At 45.1% G+C, this 19,445-nt stretch overlaps 1 protein-coding gene across 16 annotated transcripts in view; it reads left to right on the top strand.

Annotated features, from left to right (window-relative positions):
* Window positions 1–19,445, top strand: part of RBFOX1 (RNA binding fox-1 homolog 1) — an 861,682-nt gene that overhangs the window by 831,354 nt on the left and 10,883 nt on the right. For 7 of the 16 annotated variants that reach the window (XM_080830139.1, XM_080830147.1, XM_080830141.1 and 4 more), the window contains one exon: window positions 14,231–14,283. The exons of the other annotated variants lie outside the window; for them this stretch is intronic. In XM_080830139.1, coding sequence (XP_080686265.1) covers window positions 14,231–14,283 — 53 coding nt within the window. The remainder of the gene's footprint in view (window positions 1–14,230; window positions 14,284–19,445) is intronic. 16 annotated transcript variants of the gene reach the window in all.

The following is a 19,445-nucleotide window of genomic DNA, read 5'->3' as shown; positions in this document are numbered from 1 at the left end:
GGTTTGTTTTTTGGTTTTTGATTTTGGGGGATTTTTTTTTGGTAGAAAGGTTAATTTAAAAAGTACTGTTGTACTTCAGGAACTTAAAAATTTTACTTTTTCTGGCTGTGACGTAGAATACAGAAAACTGCTTCTGTGGATCATGCAGATCCCTTAATGCGGGTAGACAGTGCAAAGCAGAGGAGGGAAGTATCCGTGTCCCCCCAGCCCTGCTGTCTGAACCAGGTTCAACAGGGTTGAAACTGTTTTTGGGTTAAGAATCAGCGCTCATTCTTCGTGATGTGTGCTGGGCGAGATCTTGGAGATAGCACCCTGGGGCTTTGGTTAAAGCCCTGTCTCCCAAGGCCCGTTCGAGACCTGGTGACTCCTTCTGATGACCTATTTACGGGGTCGCTGGGACAGGAGAAGGACCTGGCCACGTGATGTGAGCAAGTTTTGAGCTCCCTGGTCTTGGGAGCCCTCATGCTTTAGCCAGGCTTTTTTCTCAGAAGCCATGAAAAGTGCTTTTCTTTGAGGAAGTGATGACAGTGAATGGTAGCCTTGTTTTGGTTTCTTTCTTTTTTCTTTTTTTTTTTTAAAGTAGGCTCCATGCTGGGCTTGGAGCCCAACTCAGGGCTTGAACTCACAACCCTGAGCTCAAGACCTGAGAGCAAGCATCTGATGCTTAAAGGACTGAGCCACCCAGGCGCCTGTTGTTGTTGTTTTTTCTTTTTTCATTCAATTTTGCTTTTAGTGTTCCTAGTTGGCAAAACAAAAGCTGGCAACGGGGTCATAGCTTCCCTATTATCTTTCATTTACATTTTCAGTTATTTTCTCTGACAAATCCACCAGTGAAAAATAGAGTGAGTGCATTCTAAGCCTCGGTCAGGGGAGAGGCCAAGACGGTGGTAGTTCTCGGATGAATAAGGAGCTGAGGGCTCGGTTCACCGAGGCTCAGAGCAGACAGAAGTGTCTCTGTCCCATGCGTGGCATCTCCCAGCTGAGACAAAGATCCAGGGTCAGAAGGTGGTTGGTTTGGATTCCGATTCTCTGGAGTCAAATCACAGCAGGAAGCCTCAGTTATGTCTCTGGACCTTTGTGGACACAGCCTTCTTAAGGTGGTTCCTGGTTTCAGCTCTTAACCTTTTCTACTATTTTCACATGCCCTGATGAGTTCTCCCAGGTTCTGCAATATAAGAAAACACACTCTGTCAACTTGTAATGGAAATGTAGCAGAAATGAGTCATTAACGCCTTTGTTTACATCATATACCCCAGTGCCTAGGAAAGCACGTCCAGCTTTTTAAATTAGAACACCAGGTTGGAGGAAAAAGAAAAAATATATATACATATATATGTATATATATAACATATATATTTATATATTTATATTTATAGATAGATATAAAAATATGTAGTGTATTCTTATTTTTATTTATATTCTTGTTCTTTTTGGTTTAAAGTTCACTTTCTTAATTGATTCATTTGGGAGTTGTGTTCTGTGAGTCAGGCTCCCCTCAGGAGGAGAGGCCGAAGCTAATTATTCCAGGCAGCTTTAGGGTAACTAGAAAGAAACCTATATTGCCTGCGAGTTTCCCATCACAAGGCACACACACCAGGTGAAAACAAATTTCTTCAGTAAAACCCGCAGTATAGAGGACAGTACTCCCGTCGCCATGTTCACGAGATAGAAGTAGAGGACTTGAGTATTCGCAGGATTTTACTAAGACTTCCTGAAGTGTGCTGTAGGAGGTGAGCAGTCTTGGACTCAGGTTGTCGTCTATGACGATGGTAACACAACCATGGTCCGCACAGTCCCACCAGCCGCGTTGCGCACTGTGCTAACCGCCCCGCAGACGCCGTGCCGTTGAGCTGTCCGTCGCACCGGCGCTGGACAGTGGATGTTGCGCCTGAATCTCTGAAATTCAGGGGTTTGAATCTGTTATATCCTTAACGGATTCTAGAGGCACTCAAAGAGTTTAGGAAGAACAGTGACCAGATCTGCTCAGCTGGGTACGGTGTGGACAAGTCTTTAAAAACTTGGTAGGTAGTCGTATATGCGAATCGAATTCTTTTTAAGGCAGGGAGTTGCAGGGGTAGTTTGTTTTGTTTTGCTTTGTTTCTGTTTGTTAAGGACAAAGTTACTCCGGGGGAGAGGCTACGTCAGCCTGCCGATCTATCCTTTCTCTGGTGTTCCGATTTTGATGTGTCAGCTTCCCTGGAAGTAAGCAGTCTTCTAGTACCTTCCCTGCCGCTTTTGTTTTTTTTTCCTTTTGACCATGTAGATTTCTATTTTGAAGTCACTTTTTTTTGGTAGTGTCCCTGTGTGTCAGGTACCATGTAGAACCCGGAACAACCTGATGAGATAAGCAGGGTCGTTAGGGTGACCCTAGAAGTGATTATCCAGAATGTGACACTCGAGACAGAGAAGGGACATGCTGTTGTTATTGACGAGTCCGGGACAACAGGCTTCTACTGGACTGTCCCAGAAAGAAGCAGGACATGTGTGCTCCTTCCAGGTGGATTCTCCATGTGCTCTGGGACGTCCGATGATGGCACTTGGAACCCAGTTTCCATCAGTCCAGGTCCTGCGCTGTCTCTGCCTTCTTCTGCTATTGTTAACGAAGTCCGGTCAAGGCATGTTTGCAGCCTCAAGTAGTCCTAGCTAAGACATGACTTAGTAATGAAAAAGAGACTCGAATTTCCTGCTCTCAAACCCCACGGTAATTTATCTATTGTCCCTATGGATCAAATAGTTCCCAATTGGCATTCACCAAAAAAAAGATAATTATGTTTTCTGCCAACCTACTATGCAGATCGACAATGATTATATTTGGTAACAATTGAGATGGTTCTGAAATTGTGAAAGAGAGGATGTTCAGTTCTTGATGGTTGCATCGATATGATTTTTTGAAACTCGTGTTTATTTATGGACACAAAGCTCCCAATGCCAAAAAGAAACATGGCTGTTACTGGTAGATTTCCTGAATTTCTCTTATTTTTAATTTACAGACATGTGCCACACACACACACACACACATAAAGAAAAACTGCTCAAATTTTGGTTTTGAGAACTAATTGCCTTTGGTCCATAATCTATAACGGCTTCCTAACAACTCTTATGTGCTATTGGATGAACATGTATGTAATTGAAGCCGTTAAAAAAGGGAACCAAGACTGTAATAGTCAACAGACTGGACCAACAAGGAGTTGGGGAGACATTAAAGGAAATTCCAAACCCAGTAGACCATAGCTGTCACAGCCATGCGGGTAGACACTTTTGCCAGTGACGAGACAAGATGTAACAAGTCCTTTGGTCATGTCATGGCCTAATTACACACTTCTCGGGCTGCAGATCATTGACTTGATAGGTCACAAAGAAGCAAATGAAACCCATCCTTTAAGTAGCACCATTAGGGTCCTTCAGCTGTGAAGGGTTTCGAGGCAGGTGAGAAAACCTGATGCTTTCTAGAGGCAGGTCAGAGGCCTCCGATGAGAAGGAGCAGATGGAGGCCCCTGGAGGGACCATTTACACGGCATATGCAGAGCTCCCCCCTGGACGGCAGCATCCCGTCAAGGAGAAGGGGACAGACACACAATACGATCTTAGTGTGGGACTATGACCTATATTGAAGATGCCCCCCTTCTCTGCCTTTTTTTTTTTTTAAGTCATTGTACTTTTGGGGTGAGAGGTAACTTTTCACTAAAATTTTCCAGTATTTACTTCTAAGTTAATAGAGGAGGAGTTGACATTCTTTCCCAGTAGAACCGATTTCTGTTTAAAGGCGTCCTCTATGTTATTTCTATGTCTATATGCGGTACGTGCCTATGGACAGTCACTAGACAGAAACAAATGACTTCTCATGAGTTCCTCCCTGGCATGAATCACAGTGATTGATTCCCCTGGAATTAAATTCTCCTCAAAACCGTAGTGTATTTCATATTAAATTCACACACACACACACACACACACACACAAACACTTAGAGTAGGGACCACTTTCAGGAACTGGACGATAGTTTGGACGCAAAAGGTTGAGGGAACCTCTGTAAGGAGGAACTAACTCATGAATTTTGTCATTTTTCCTGGGCTGATTCGTGCCACATTAGGATATGTGAGTGTTCCACCAGATCAATAGATTGTGGGGGGATGAGACATAATCAAAGCTAAACACCCTTCCCCTTAATTATCCTAAAATGGAAATGCCTTGGCCCTGAGCTTATAGAAATACACCCAGCATCTGGTAATCTAGATCAGCGCTTCCCACCGCGCTCACAGCGTGGAATCCCTTCACAAAGAAGACCATGACTGTTGGATGCTTCAATCATCCCGTCAGTCCCCGACTCCGTTCGTGGTCCCCTTTTGTCATTTGAAACTTTAGACCGCATTCAAAGATGACAAGGGGCTTATTTTCCTCCCCATTTCTGCATAGAGGGTGTGCAGACTACCTCGAGCTAGTGGACAGTGAGCTCAGGGAGTGGGCGTGGGGGCAGGTTAAACCTGTGTCCTGGACACGGTCAGCCCCACAGCTTTCCCAGAATGGTGGACCATTTCTCTTCTATTCTTTGGATTATTTTCTTCAATTTCTCCATCTCAAACTTAGAACAAAGGACAGGGAAAGAGTGGTTGCCTAAGTCTGTTCTGAAATTTCAAGATTGGGGTGGTCCATTGTGAGGGTTCTGAGAGCCTTGCTCTGCAGAGCACGGTTCCCAGACCACCTGTGTTGACCTCCCCGGGAGCTTGTAAGCAATTCAGATTCTCAAGCCCACCCCAGTCCTGTTGTATCAAATCTACGCCTTCGAGACCCCTGGGCGGTGCATATGACATCTGAGAAGCACCACCATGGAGGGCAAGATTCAATCCCACCCCAATATTCAGTAAATAATGTTGACACTCCACAAACCTGGCAGGGTGTAGGAGAATCTGTCGTAGCAAATTGTTGGTTTCTAAGCCTCTCTCTACTTTCCCTTCCTCAGTGAGAAAGTAAGAACCTCCAATAGTTGCGGGGCCCTCGTAATCCATCTTATGGGAACATTCCCCCCTCGGATCATCTAGGGCCACCATCAATCGTTTTCTTTCTCCCAAAGACCAAGGTGTAATGAGGGTGATTTCATGCTAACATTTTCTCATTGATCGCATAACAAACTCACACGAATGTAACACATAATCTGGAATAGTCCCATCAGGTTTGTTTCAGCTTCCCTGAGCCTCAGTTTCTTCGTCTGCTAAGTGAAGACAATGATACCAATTATAGTCGGAAGGAGAGGAAACTGAACACTACTTCGTAATTAAAGAAGGTGGTGAACATTCATGGGGTTCTCTAACTCAGCTGTTGATTGACAGATATTTTCAAGCATATGGTATTATTTGAAAGCTCTGACGGTATACAGGCAAGAGGAAGCAAATACAATTTAATCCACCTGAAAGTAGGTGTCGCGTTTAGACTGGGCAACCTCTAGGACCCCCATAACACTAACATTTCTGGGGAGCTGTGTCTCGCTCAGCTGCCCACAGCCTGTCATTGCTCTGGTCCAGATGTGAGGCAAAGTCTTTTACGATCACTCTCCGTACTTTGATGCAGCAACAAATATTTGTTGTTCATCTATAGAATATGATCAGAGACTTAGATTTAGGCAAAATTAACTTACTACAGAGATAATACAGGCAGGCTAACTGACCTGTTTGATCCCCAACTACCTCATCTTTAAAGTGGGGCTCATTGGGTTGTTACTGAATTAGTGGTGTTCATGAGCAGAAAGCTCCTTGAGTAGCCATACACTACATGACACTCAGGATAATATTACTGTTACTGTTACTATTATCAACATCACTAAACTGCAGGCATATTTTGTTTTGTTCCTGTGGAAGCAGGTTTTCTGGCTTAGAATCAGTTTTTGGCCATAGATGGGTTTTTGTTTTGTTTTATATTGGAATGTTGACTTCTGTTCTAGAAGTTTTAAAGGAGGGAGACTTGAAATTTGCTGAGAGTAGAACGTACGCATGCTCACCACCCGCAAAGGAAGGTGACTGTATGAAGTGATGGATATGTTAATTACCTTGATTGTGGTGATCATTTCACAATGTATTTGTGTATCAAGTCATCACTTTATACAGCTCCAAAAAAGCACATTGTTCGACCCAGTTGTGTTCAGTTTTTATTTGTGGAACTTACCTCAGTAAAACTGAAAGAAAAATAGTTTGGGGGAAAAAAAATTTCTGAAGGAAGAAGCAACTGGGAATCATGAGGTCAAACAGTCTACCTTTCCTGTCAGTGGGGGAGCTCCTCCCCTCACAAACCCAGCCCCTGTACCTCCACGGCTGTAGATTTCTGTACAACCAGTTGCTCTGCAGAGAATTACTTTTCAAAATGTTCAACCAAATCTGCCTGTGTTGCCGTCTTCCCAAGGCCACTGGCGAGAAATCCAATGCCTGGGGTGGTCGTGGGTTATAGGAATCCCCCGGGGATCTGTAAGGTTCTGGACCTTTCCACCATCACACTAACTTTGTTTTGCCTGTAACGCATAGATGGGCACAGACCCCCTCAGTGTGGCCTCTGTAGCCTCCAGAGCCTCAGCCTGGACACCCCGTGGTCCCCACCCCAGCCCAATCCCCCGTGGGCCTCCACAAACCTGGGATTCCTTTCCCCTGTACAGGAGCTGCTTCCCGAAGAGATAACAAGTAGCTGTTCCTACGACGGGCCAGACCCATTTCTAACTGCATCAGAAACTCATTCTCATGAGGGGCTCCTCTGTCCCCGTCTTCACTCTGCCCAACCAAACCTGAGGTGGGATTTTGTCTCCCAGGAGGCCCCGCCTCTCTCTGATAGGACTTGTAACCTCAAAAAGGCTCTTGACTCTCCCCCTCTTGGCCTAAAACCCTGGAAGTCCAGCACTTAAAAACACAAATGCCTTCTCCCTCTGGGGGAGAGAAGATGACTGTCCTTCATGAGTACACACAGCCAAAAAAAAAAAATGGCAATTTCCCCCCAGATAAAGTCCTTTCATATTCATGTTCTCATCAGGTTGCAAAAAGAAGGTGTGCCTGGGTGGCTCAGTGGGTTAAAGCCTCTGCCTTTAGCTCAGGTCATGATCCCAGGGTCCTGGGATCAAGCCCCACATAGGGCTCTCTGCTCAGCAGGGAGCCTGCTTCCCCCCCCCCCCCGCCTGCCTCTCTGCCTACTTGTGATCTCTGTCTGTCAAGTAAATAAATAAAATCTTAAAAAAAAAAATCTAGGGGACCCTATGATATGTTTGTTCCCATTTTCCAGATGAAGAAACTGAGGCCCAGGAAGGCGACAGGGCAGGCCTCCCAGGCTCACCATTAGTTCTGTTTTTAGCTGAGAAAAAAAAGTAGAGCCGTGGAGCTTGTTCAAGTTGGGAAAAACGAAGATTACAGAAGTGGACTGCTCTCAAGTCCTCCAGGGACTGGAGATGCACTTGGGCTTGAATTTCTGAAACCCAGAAGTTTTGGATAGAAATATCCGAATATTCAAATCAGGGATAGATTCAGAGCACTTCTCTCCTTTCCCAGTTAAACATAATTGTTTTTTTAAAAATATACACAATGTTAGGAATAGCAACTGAAGCTAAGTGAAATGAAATGAAATATACTAAAGGATGTAAGACAAAAAGGATCAGGAGAGCATTTCTATAGTTTCTTTCAGAGGATTCTATAGCTCATTTGCTTGCTGGTTTCTTTGTTTATACCCCATCTCATGCTATAGTTTGCCACAGCCTCTCGAAGTACACCTAATTCAAAACTAAAATAGAAATAGAGGGGCACCTGGGTGGCTCAGTTGTTAGGCGTCTGCCTTCAGCTCAGGTCATGATCCCGGGGTCCTGGGATCGAGCCCCGCATCGGGCTCCCTGCTTGGCGGAAAGCCTGCTTCTCCCTCTCCCACTCCCCTTGCTTGTGCGCTCTCTCTCGCTGTGTCTCTCTCTGTCCAATAAGTAAATAAAATCCTTTAAAAAAAAAATAACCACAGGGCGGGAGGAAATATGAATTTGAATGGGCTTTTTATAATTCTTGAGTTTTTAGAGCTGAGTGGTAAGGGGGGGAGAATGAAAATACTGATCCCAAGTAAATAAGTTCCGCTTTCTCGGCAGTAAAACTGAAATATAAGTTAGGTCATGAGCTTCCAGGCAGCCAAGCCCAGGATAGACGTTCCACAGTGATTTAAAGGGCAGGAGCACAACGTGCTGTCCCTGTGGGGTAGCAGACCATCTGAGGATTGAATGAACAAGACGACTAAACTATTTAGTAAAGCCAGCAAGAACAATTGTAATAGAAGCACCTATTTCTGCATGTACGTTGAACTATTCAGAAAACATTCATGGTGGGATTCCCTAGTACCCTTCCAGCAACTTCTTAACACATACCGGCGAGATTCCCCGATGAGTGTGCATTTCCACCCTATTCCCCCGTGTCTAAAGGGAAGCATCCTGGAAAACACAGTTGTAAAAAATTAATAAGTATAAGTAATATATTAAATAATATATATCATTAATGTAAGGCAATTTTCAAAAATTAAAATATTGATCATTAAAAACCGTGGCAGTCCACACTAGTGCAGTTTAATTGAAAAACCAGAGGACACAGCTCTTTTTCCTGCAGAGCCAGGGCATGTGAGTTCAAAGAAATACTCGCACAGTCAAATGTGAGTTCTCGGTGTTGGCTGATGCGTTAGGACCACCAAAAGTGGTTTCTTGGGAATACCCAGGCCTGGGAACCACTCTGGAAGGTTAAGACTTAAAAGACTGAGAAATGGACTTGGTCTTTAGTATTTCACGTAAATATATAGATATATATGTATATATATGTATGTACATATGTATATATGTAAATATATAGGTATATATATGTATAGGTATATATATGTATATACACATACATAGTAGCTGATTTGTAACAGGCAGTCATGGTTGAGAAACTCTGCCTTATAACGGACAGGTACCCCCAGAATCTACAGATAGGATTAATTTGATTTTGTGCCACTGTCATTGTGGGGCATCTTGACTGCCACCTGCCAGACCAGAAGAGCGACTTCTAAGGCTCTAGGGATTTTTTACTAGCTAGCCTTGGGCGGGGGAGGGGGGGTGTAGCAGTTAATCACATGTCGGGGTGTGTGTGTGTGTGTGTGTGTGTGTGTGCACACGTGTGTGCTAGCTTCAGTACTCATAGCATTGGACCCAAGAAGAAACTTGCCATCAGTGATATCCACCCTGAGTTTCGTGTAGCAATAGTGACATAAGAGAGTTAAGAGGCCACAGAATGAGAAGCCACCAGAATATTTAACAGTGAAACTTAAAACTGGTGTTCTCCGATGGGAGAACATTCCCCGTCTGTCCTCCCTCGGCCCCCGCCTGTACCGCAGGTTTTACTCTGTCTCGATAGCCAGTTTCCCTCATTCCCTCCAGCAATACTGGCTGGCTACTCTTTTCATTTGTCTCTTGGAATTCAGCGGTGGGTAATTTTTAGAAGAAGGAAAATTGCAGAGAGATGAGATTCAGCCTAAGAAGAAAAGTGGGATGTGAGGATGACATGGCAGGTCACAGGACTAATTTAAATGCACCACCAGCTGAGTCAAATGCAGAGTCTAGATGGCTGGTCTATGAAAACCGTCGTAAAACATAATGAAGTCTGGTAATAGAATGAAAAGAGAGAGAAAGACCATGGCCCATGCCATTCCACATCCCAAGTTGTTAAAGCAGAATATAATTATCTCTCTCAAGCCTCAATTAACATCATACTCGAAGGGGAATCCAAATACTGTATTATTTTGTCTGGAAGGAATAGAAGGTTCAGAATTGTATCAGGAAGTCCCTCTGTAGAGACATGACCCTCCATGGCCAACCCATTACCCCTACACGGGCTCCCCTGAGCCCAATCTTAGCGAGTAAATAAGAGTTGGGTCTTGAGCCAGCCCAACCATGGTTGATCTCCCCTACTTACCAGTTTGTGTGTGCTCCTTGCTGTTCCTCTGCCTCCTCCTCCGTGAAGACTGGGGTAGGAAGAGGGGTGGTCAGGAAAATTAAATCATTTAATGCATAGATACAAGGCTTGGCAGCCACCTGTCATAGGTAAATACTCCATCGACATCAGGCCAGTGGCTCCTTGGCATCAACGTTGCAAAGACTCCAGACAAATGTAGCCTTCTCCCTTGTGCTCAGTAATCAACCATTTTATTATTTTTCTTAAATTAGTAATCCTCCCTCCTCCCTCCAAGCCTACCCCTGTCAAACAGTCTTCCTGGGAAAAGTTGGGGCTTTGAAATGAAAATGGGAATGAACTTGCAGGAGATTTCTCAGCCACGTTCCCCAATTTCCCCATGGTACGAACTACCCAGGACCATGATTCTGTCCATGAGCACCAGCCACTTAGGACGGTGTGAATGGGGCCCCCAGAGCTGGTCAGTCACCAGGCCTGGGTTCTGGCCAAAATGTACAGGTGATCAGACCTCTCTCCCGGAAGTTCTGATTCAGGCAGTCTGGGCTGAAACCCAGACATGTATCGATTTTTAACAAGCACTCTAGCTAAGTCTTCTCTTCAGGGAAGTTTGAGAAATTCTGCAGTCAAGAGAGGGCTCAAAAATAGGAAAAATTCCTGATTGGGGAAAAAAAAATGGTAAAGAGAATTAGGTATGGACTCAGAAGGAAAATGGGAAGACCCAGCAAAGATGCTCTTGAGTTTTCCATGCCAGGTGCTAAGAGAAGAGAAACAGGGGAGGAAGCAGATAAGAGAGCATGGCAGCGCGGCTATCGTAAACCAGCTTCACTTTCAAAAATGAGGTTCAGTGTCCATTCTCTCAGAAGGCCTCCAGAAACTAGAAGGGACCGTTTCTGAGCCGTGTATAGTGTTTGTGGTTTCAGCCTCAGCAGCCACACAGCGAGTTTGCCTGAGAGGGCAGCACGGTGGGTGGCAAAATGGAAGTTGCAGAGAGAAGCAAAAGCTGCAGGAGACTCTAATTCAGCTCCCTTTCCACATGGCATGTGTGCCCAACTCAGTGCTTCTCCGCTGCAGCTGCTAGAAGATTCTACTGCCAAGCGTCTCCTAAACCACCTCCTTCTTTACCATGCCCCAGCGGGTTAGGCTAGGAGCACAGGAGAAGGGCACCGGCATTCGCATTGTTTTAACCTCTCCTTGTAACCCTAGGGAGCAGCCCCGTTAGAGCCATTCAGCTAGGCAAGTGGCCTTCAACCTTGGCTTGTACAAGGTCGCCTGGAGCTCTTTGGAAATGATTAGTGCCCGAGACAGACTCGCAGAGATTCCCTTTTAACTGATCTCAGGAGCAGCCTGGGTCACTGGGAATTTTAGAAGGGCACCAGGTGTTTTTACCAGTGCAGCCAAGGCTGGGGTCTACTTGGCCAGGCTTTATCATCTACAACCACTTTGCTGAAAGTCAAGTGTAACTGCTTTGAAGTGTAAGTTCTTGTGTCTTCATGGAGAGTACAGAGCAGACTAGGACTGACATAAGGGATCAGGCCCCCTGCCAGCCTCCTCTCTGCTCTGAGAGGTGAGCCCACTGTCCGGACTGTATCTGCAGCTCCTGTGGTCACTCAGTTTGTCCTGACCTTGCTTGGGGAGAGCAGTGACCTCCCAGCGACGTCATTAATCTCTTTGATCATACCTCTCTCTGGTCATGTGGGGTAAATGATTCCACAGAGAGGGTCACGTATGACCCATTCACGGGGCTAAGATAGATCATGGGTCTTAAAGGTCCAGTGGGGAGAAACGGACTGTATATAAAAATGGCATAACATAATAGAGACATCGCCATGAAACCTGTCCCTTATAACTCTACCCAGATTCCTCTGTTGGCCTTGCATGGGGGCCACATTGGCCTGACATCCCTCCCCAGGCTATTATTTGCAGGCATTTCCTGTTCATTGTACTCATAATCAGTTGGTTAAAGGGTAGCAAAGTTGGGGGGTGGAGGGAGGGCTGATCATACAGGTTGACTCCATGGAATTAATGTGCTCCATAGAAAGGCAGTTTCCTGAAATGTTAGGGAAATCTTCCTAGATGTTGTAGGACTCCTTGCATGGAGTTAAAAGAAAAAAAAAAAAAATCAGTATAGAAGTGATACATCCAAATGGCTACTACTTTTTGCAGATACTTTAAATAATTCTTCCTTGGCACTGCTGCACAGTACATTGCCTGTCCCCTACGATATCACTCTTGGTGATAACTTCATGCTTTGACGTAGATTTGACTTGATAGTTGGCTGTCTTCTGAGCCAACTCTTTGAGTCACCCCCTTTGTTCATAAATTTGCTCAGGAATCATAAAGACACTCTAAAAAATTTAAAATAAGAAAGAAAGAAAGAGAGAGGAATAAGAAGGGAATGGAGAAAGGGTAGCATTATTTTTCAGAATTAGTGTATCACGTCCCAAGGAAGAGTGCTGTGAAGGACAGCCGTCACATTTCCTAACATTTGGGTACAATTAAAGAAAAAGCTCCAATGTCTTTATAAACGTGCTTGTAGGTCACATTCTTACAGCTTTTCCCTGCTCATTCGATCATCATTTTATATCTGTTGGTTGCCTCTCATGGTTTTCCTAATGTCTAGTAGGCGGGACAGTTCCTTAAGGAAAATGCAGAAGTGGGATGCAAGGTGGGAGAGTCTTCTAGGGTTATAGGGTCCGAACTGGATAGCTAATGAGGCCTGCCCCGGAATAGGAGAACGGCTGTAACAGAGCACCTGGCCCTCTGGATAAACCAGGTGGTCACGGTCGTGTTCTTCTTGGTGGGCACACTATAGGACAGAAGTCCTGCCGGGTGCTGGTTTGACCCACCCAAGAACTGCATACATGTGATGGGGGTGTCCAATCAACTCTGCCCCTTGAGTAAGTCAGACGTAAACAAGTCAACACAAATATTCCACCCAAACATCTTCATTCTCGGGGATATGAATTGTACTGCTCCTCAGACCTCAGAAATTGGAAGCCAGATGTTGGTGGGACTCAAAAAATCTGTGTCCAAGCAAAAAGACAGCAAACATCCGGGGACACTAACTTTTAGTCTTTTAAAAGAGGAAATAAGTGAACTTGGCTGTGACTTTGATATGTGGAAGAGAAACATATAGAGTGCTATTCTCAGAGCATGTATAATTTCGTTTAGGTTTCCCTGGTGTGGAAATGGCTAGAATTTTCAACTGGAGGGTAAACTCTAGTGAATTTTCCAATGGTGGCTCTATTTATATTCCCGGCTGTACCTCTTGTAACAGTAAAACTTTCTTAAGATGTTTTAAGAAGTGCTCAATCACCAGATACTTTTTTGGAAGCATTAAAACATTTGAAGAAGCCCAAACTAAGAGCCAAAAAAAAAAAAAAAGCATTTATCTTGCTTCTTAATGATTCATATGCTCAGTAAAACCTAACAAATGAGAACCAGAAGACTCTACATGGCCGCTTTTGATGCATTTAAGAGGCTAGCCAATCTCATTGGGGGCATTTTTATAATCTGCCTCCCACAGACGTTCTTACTTCTAGAGAAATAAACAGTACGTCTGAATTAGAACACATTTCACTGTGCAAATGCCACAGTCGGAAACATCTTAAGAGAGTTCGATCATCTTTCCGGATTTACTAAATCAAAGTAAAATAGCATTTTTCCATTTTAATTTTCTCTTAAATACGGCATCATTAAAAATAATTCGGTAAGGCAGGATTTATTCCGGTAGAGGAGTGCTCGTACCTTCTCTATGCAGCCAGCCTAGTTTGGTGAGGAAATTATTATCCATAACACGATACCATATAACATTCTCTTCTGAAATGACAGCATTTCTTTTCTTTTCCTTTTAAAGTAATTTTTTTTATATTATACCACAATAATAGAGTCTAGATTGTTATGATTTTCGTAGCTAGTATCCCATTTCCCCAACATGCTGTCCGTATTTTCTTTAAATGTTGTCTCCGTTCAGCGCAAAAATGCAAGCACAGTTTGAATTACCCTAGCCCTAGCAACATCCCCCGGCATGACGTTCTGGTAACACTCAGTATTAATGATGGTGCAACGGTGTGTACATGGCCCCCTGTTCCGACATCACCATGATTCCGCTGGCCAGGTCCCCGCATGCCTGTTTCATGATCTTTCTAAACTCTCGATGTCCGAGATGTATCCACACATTTCCTTGCAACATCCATTTGAAAGCAGCACCCCTCCCTCCCTGCATCTGAATACATCCACCCAGTTGGCAGAGAGCACATCCCCCCCTGAGCGAGCAGTATTGTGAATTTTATCTTCTCTTCCAGAAATCAGTTCGTCTTCGTTGCAGCAGATGAAATTTCTTGTAACACCTCTGCAGGTAACAAACATTGCTACTTCTTGATGCATCCATCCAAAGCTCAGTATTCTCTCTCTTTCTCTCTCTCTCTCTCTTTTTTTTTTTTTTCTTCACATGCTGCAGTTGGTCACTCTAGAAAGTTGAGTTGAAAAATAAATAAATAAGACAAAAAACAAAAACAAAGCCCGTATATCTTTGGAGTATAGCCGAAGCCTTGAGGCTCTGCTGTCTGAAGAGATACCAGGCGTTTTGCTAACTTGGATATTTTATTTCCAGTTTTAATAATACATGATCTAGAAAAGTAAAACTCTGTTGAATGAAGCCACAGTATGATCTTACAGTATAAGCAGTGCTCTTGTGTTAAAATGCTGAATGGGAGATTAAGGACACAGACGTGTGACTTGTATGTTTTTTGACATATTTTTGTCTGGGTTCACGCAGATGTATATGTGAATTATTTGGGATCTTTATTGAATGACTAGTTATAAAAAACCGAATCTAGAAAGCCAGAGAGAGGCATTGGGGACTATAATTATCTCTGTCTCATGAGAAGGGGATCTTCATTCTATTAATGAAAGATCCTCTATCTCCTTTCTTTTAAAACCTATTACAAGTAGCAGGATTTAGAGAGACAAAGTCTTCTGCCTTTGGAATCAGGGCATTGGCAAATGGAAACTACAAAGTTGCATGATGTGTCCATCAAAATAATGCCTGTCTTTTTGCTTTGATGTGGTTCAGAACAGTTATGGTTGGACTTTCATTAGCATGGGATTACTTGATTAAATGCAAGATAGGTGAGTGCTAACAGATTCGGGGTTCTTTGGTTTTGGTTTGGTTTTGGTTTGTTTTGGGGCGTTTTGGTTTTTTTGGTTTTGTTTTGTTTTGCCTTTAAGCCTAAGCTTTCACCAAAACAATTACTAGGGAATCTTACCAATGTGTTGCTTCTAGCCAACAAGGGAGGACCGTACAGCTTATGAACATGTAGAGTAGGACATGACCTTCAAAACCCTACATTCCACAGAGCGTTACAGATAGAACTTCATCTCCTATCGATCACATTTTATCAGTGGAGCCCAGCAAATGAAGGCTTGTTGGCTAACGCTGCCCTCCCTACTTACAGTCTTTGGTGAGAAGGAACTGAAGGAAGGACAGAGTGCTAGGAACATGTCACCAGCCCTGTCCGATCTAAGTTTCATGGGTAGACTTGGTGTCCATATTTTTAATGGCTCAGTGTCTTACCCCGGGAGTTCAGGAGGTATGCATGCTCGTATTTTAAAGCAATAGCTTACTCCATTTCTATAAAAAAAAACCCTGGATAAGGGCTCCCCTTTTTTCCTCCCTAAACCCCTGGCCTGAAACATCTGTTTCTCCCTGTGGGAGGTGGTGACACCCCTAACACTTCACTAATACTTAATAGTAGGGGATAGATGGTTGCGTAGCCGGGGGTGGCGGGGAATGTTCCTGGGATGCGAGAGACATTTGACATCTTCAAACCCTTGGAAAGGGAGCATGCTTCTGGAGGGGTACCTGACTGCGGTGGGGAGGGGTGTTGGTTGAAAATGTTATCACTGGATGCCATCTGTGGGTATGCTGACTTCACCGCCTCCAACTCTCCTGTTTAAAACGCACACCTGTCCCGGTGTATCTTGGATTGTGTTTTGACACCATGGATCAAACACTGCCAAGTTGCAGCTTTAAGAGATAGACATTGATTTCATCCTGTGACTTGACACACTTTTGCCTTGTAAGCAAGTGGCCCCCACACACACTACTCCTGAAAGAGGCCACAGATAATGAAAGTTGGCTTGGGTAGAGCGAGTGTTGTCACCTACCTTATCGGATTTAGGACGGCTGCTCAGTAAATTCTTAATGGATTGTTATTGATCAGCTTTCAAATTGAGAGAGATATCCCTGTTGCTTTGATGGCCATATTAATAATATGGTGTCTGCTTCATAAGGTTCAATTTGAACTCTGAATTTTGAACCAAGCATGAAAAAGGAGACACCCGTATCAATCAAATTCTCTCCCAGCCAGTCCTCCCTCCTCACAGAGTGAAATCAGAACTGGTCGGTCAACACAGTTTGTGACTCATGGTTTTGACGAAATCTCCGAGCGCCTCATCTCCCCCGTGCTGGGAGCACCGGGGCGCCCCCATTCTAACCAACAAAACCATCCCCGCGTGCAGAACAACTCCTTAGGGCAGGTCTCCTGAATAAGTGGTTATCTCCGGGATTTCAGTGTTTTCCTAAACGAAGGAAGAAATGAGCAAGACACTTAAAATCTCAGTTTGGAGGGCGCGATGAATTTAATAACTGAAATTCTTATAAAGACGTGTTAGTCTCACACAGCTGCCTGTCGGGCAGAGCTGGCCAGTTTTGTCGTGGCTCGGGGCAGAGATGGTGAGATGCATATCTCAAGACCGTAGGATCTGCGGCACCAAAGGGGTTTTATTCCTGTCCCCAAAGGAAAAGTGATGATTCTTCCTTGGGTCTTTTGGAGAGGATGCCAACGTGTCATTCCTGCTTTTGCTAGCCACGTTAGAAGCAGCTTTTCTTGCTCGCGTGTGTGGTTCGTGAGGTTGTGTTTGTTTTCTTATTCAGTGTCTCCGGCAGTGGCATTCATTGTTTGGTTTTGGTGTTCGTTTGGTTGCTCCTGAAGGACAAAGTGCTCGTGGGGAGTGACTCCTGGGGGACCTTTTGACAGAAGACCTGAGCCCCCAGCGTGCATGTGTCCAACGCTCACTTTGGACGCTCAGATATCTTCTCATTGTGTAACATCAAGAACCTTTCATGAGTTGGATCCTGCAAGCGATGGCAGGGACAAGGGACAAGATGATTTTCCCTTCTTAGACTTGAGGGCTCCCTGCCACTGTGACTCGCTGGAGATTTTCCAGGACTGGCTAGTGATTGTAGTGGAAGGAGAGTTTGGCTCTTAAGCCCGAACGAAGGTCACAAAGCAAGTTTGTTAGTTTGGCAGAACAGCTGGGAATTCAGGTCACTTCCTTAATATGTAGTGAGTCATTACGGTGTATGCACAAGTGTTCTGAGCCCTCAGGGCATGGCCTTAAATAAGCCAGGAGAAGCCCTTCCTTCAAAGAGCCTCCTTTCTAGCTGAGACCCGATGCCCGACATGTAGGTGCAAAGGCATGTGATATACTGGCGTGGCAAATCCTACAACAGCTATCAAGAATCAAAGAGCAGAGAGCCGGATAGAAACTAGGATGCAATGTTGCTTTAGGTTCACCAGGCAGAGAGGACCTCTCCGAGGGGGTGACGTTGGAGCAGGGACCTGCGGCAAGTGCAAATGCCTTGTGGTTGAGGCATGCCTGAGTTGGCCGGCCGGGCTCAGCAGGATGTGCGGCGGGGCCACAGCATCTGAATATAAGACAGAGTTTTGGAGATCAGATCAGGAAGACCGCTAGGGCTCAGAACAAATTAGGACTTGGAGAATCTGAAACCACTCGAGATTGAGGTGTGGTAGATGTCCTTGGAGGGTCAGGTGTGGTCTGCCTTATCATTCTAATGATGAGTTGGCATTGTGGAGAGCAGATCGCCCATGACAAGAGCAGGAGAAGGAGCCCTAGTTGGGAGTCTCTTGCAACAGTCCCGGGGGAAGGGGGGAGTGTAGGGAGAGGGGAGGAGGGTGGCAGGGACCTGGGTTAGGATGATGGTGGTGGAAGAGCCAAAAAGGGGTTGGCTTTGGGCTGTATTTTGAACAGAGAACAAGCAGGACAGGCCGGCAGATTAGAAGTGGAAGAAGTTCAGTCCGTGTTAAATGTCCACATTCTCCCTCTTTCTCCAAGGGTGTTTTATTTCCATGGAGTGCTAAGACTTGTTGTCGCCACGAAGAGGGAACCCTCCATCCCTCAGTCCTTGTCCCTCAAACAGGCTTCGCTGAATTCTCCAGGGTGTGATGATAACTTCCTGTCATCTTGAGCAAATTCTGCATACGAGCAAGCATAATAAATTATATGGATACATAGGTCCCTGCCTGTGCGTGTGTGTGTGCATACGTGCACAGATGATTTCTCACATCAGCTTGGTGAGGGAGGTGTTACCCTCCTTCTCATCTTAGAGGTTAAAAAAAAAAAAAAGTTGCTTAGATCCAGAGAACTTGGGTAACTTTCCCCAAATCCCAGTGGACAAAGTTCTTTCCACTGAACCCCACTGCCCACATGTGCCCCTTGTATTTTGACCTTGCAGCATTGACCTTTGGCTCCAGACGGAATTCCCCTGCTCTCTTGAGTTGTGCTATCTTTGCTCCTGAAAGACGAGTATTTGTGAGTTGGGGAGCAACTCACAAATAAGTTGAGGGGCCCTAAGGGAACTTACCGGCTCCCCAGATGGCCATTCCCCTGGGTGTGTGTTTGACTTGGTGCATCCCCTGCGTGCAGCAGGTGTGCGTTGAATACCGTGTCATGCTGGGCACCAGTCTAGACGCAGAGACAGGGCGCCAAAGGGAGCAGCTGCCTTGCCGGGGAGCATTCTGCGTATTCCAGGAGATAGGGTCAAACAGGCATCGTGTGTTCCGGGTTGGTTCCCCAAATATCTTTCTTTTGCTGAAAATCAAGGGCTAGAGATCAACAGGCTAGTCCATCCCCTAAAAACTACCAGAAACTTTGAACTGGTAGTTTTGGCTGCTGAATTCCAGCTGCCCCCCCTGCTCAAGAGAGTGTGTGTGCGTGCTTGTGTGTTTCTGGGGTCCAGGGGGAGGCTGGGTCTCTGTCCAGCAGCAAGCAGCAAGGTGCCTCCTCCACCAGGCCAGGCACCATCTTGGAGGCATGGGAAGCCAGCCTGGGGACACACCCCCAGTTCTGTATGAGCACTGGACACTAGGTAAGGGTGGGGATCTGCGAAAAAGCCTTGGCCGAGGGCATGGCCAAATCCATTAAAACCATCCCCTGTGAATGGGCTGCTATATACTTGATGAAGTCATTATCAGAAGCAAGTTCATGGCCACATGGGGTGTCATACCCCTCTTCCATCCTTCTATCCCCGCCCGACCTACACATGTAGGTGCACACACAGGCACAGAAGCACACACCCGCACATCCACGCAGCCTCAGACAGTGTTTCGGAGTTTCTAACTAGGCCAGTCCCCTAATTGATCCTTCAGCAAACTTCCTCTAATTGTCTTCCTTACATTTTGGTTATTTGATTATTCAGCAAAGTCGTCATGCAGC

Source organism: Martes martes, assembly GCF_963455335.1.
Source record: "Martes martes genome assembly, chromosome: 18".
Classification (NCBI taxonomy): domain Eukaryota; kingdom Metazoa; phylum Chordata; class Mammalia; order Carnivora; family Mustelidae; genus Martes; species Martes martes.
The sequence above is the reverse complement of the archived record's forward strand: the minus strand, read 5'-3'. Positions and strand labels throughout refer to the sequence as shown.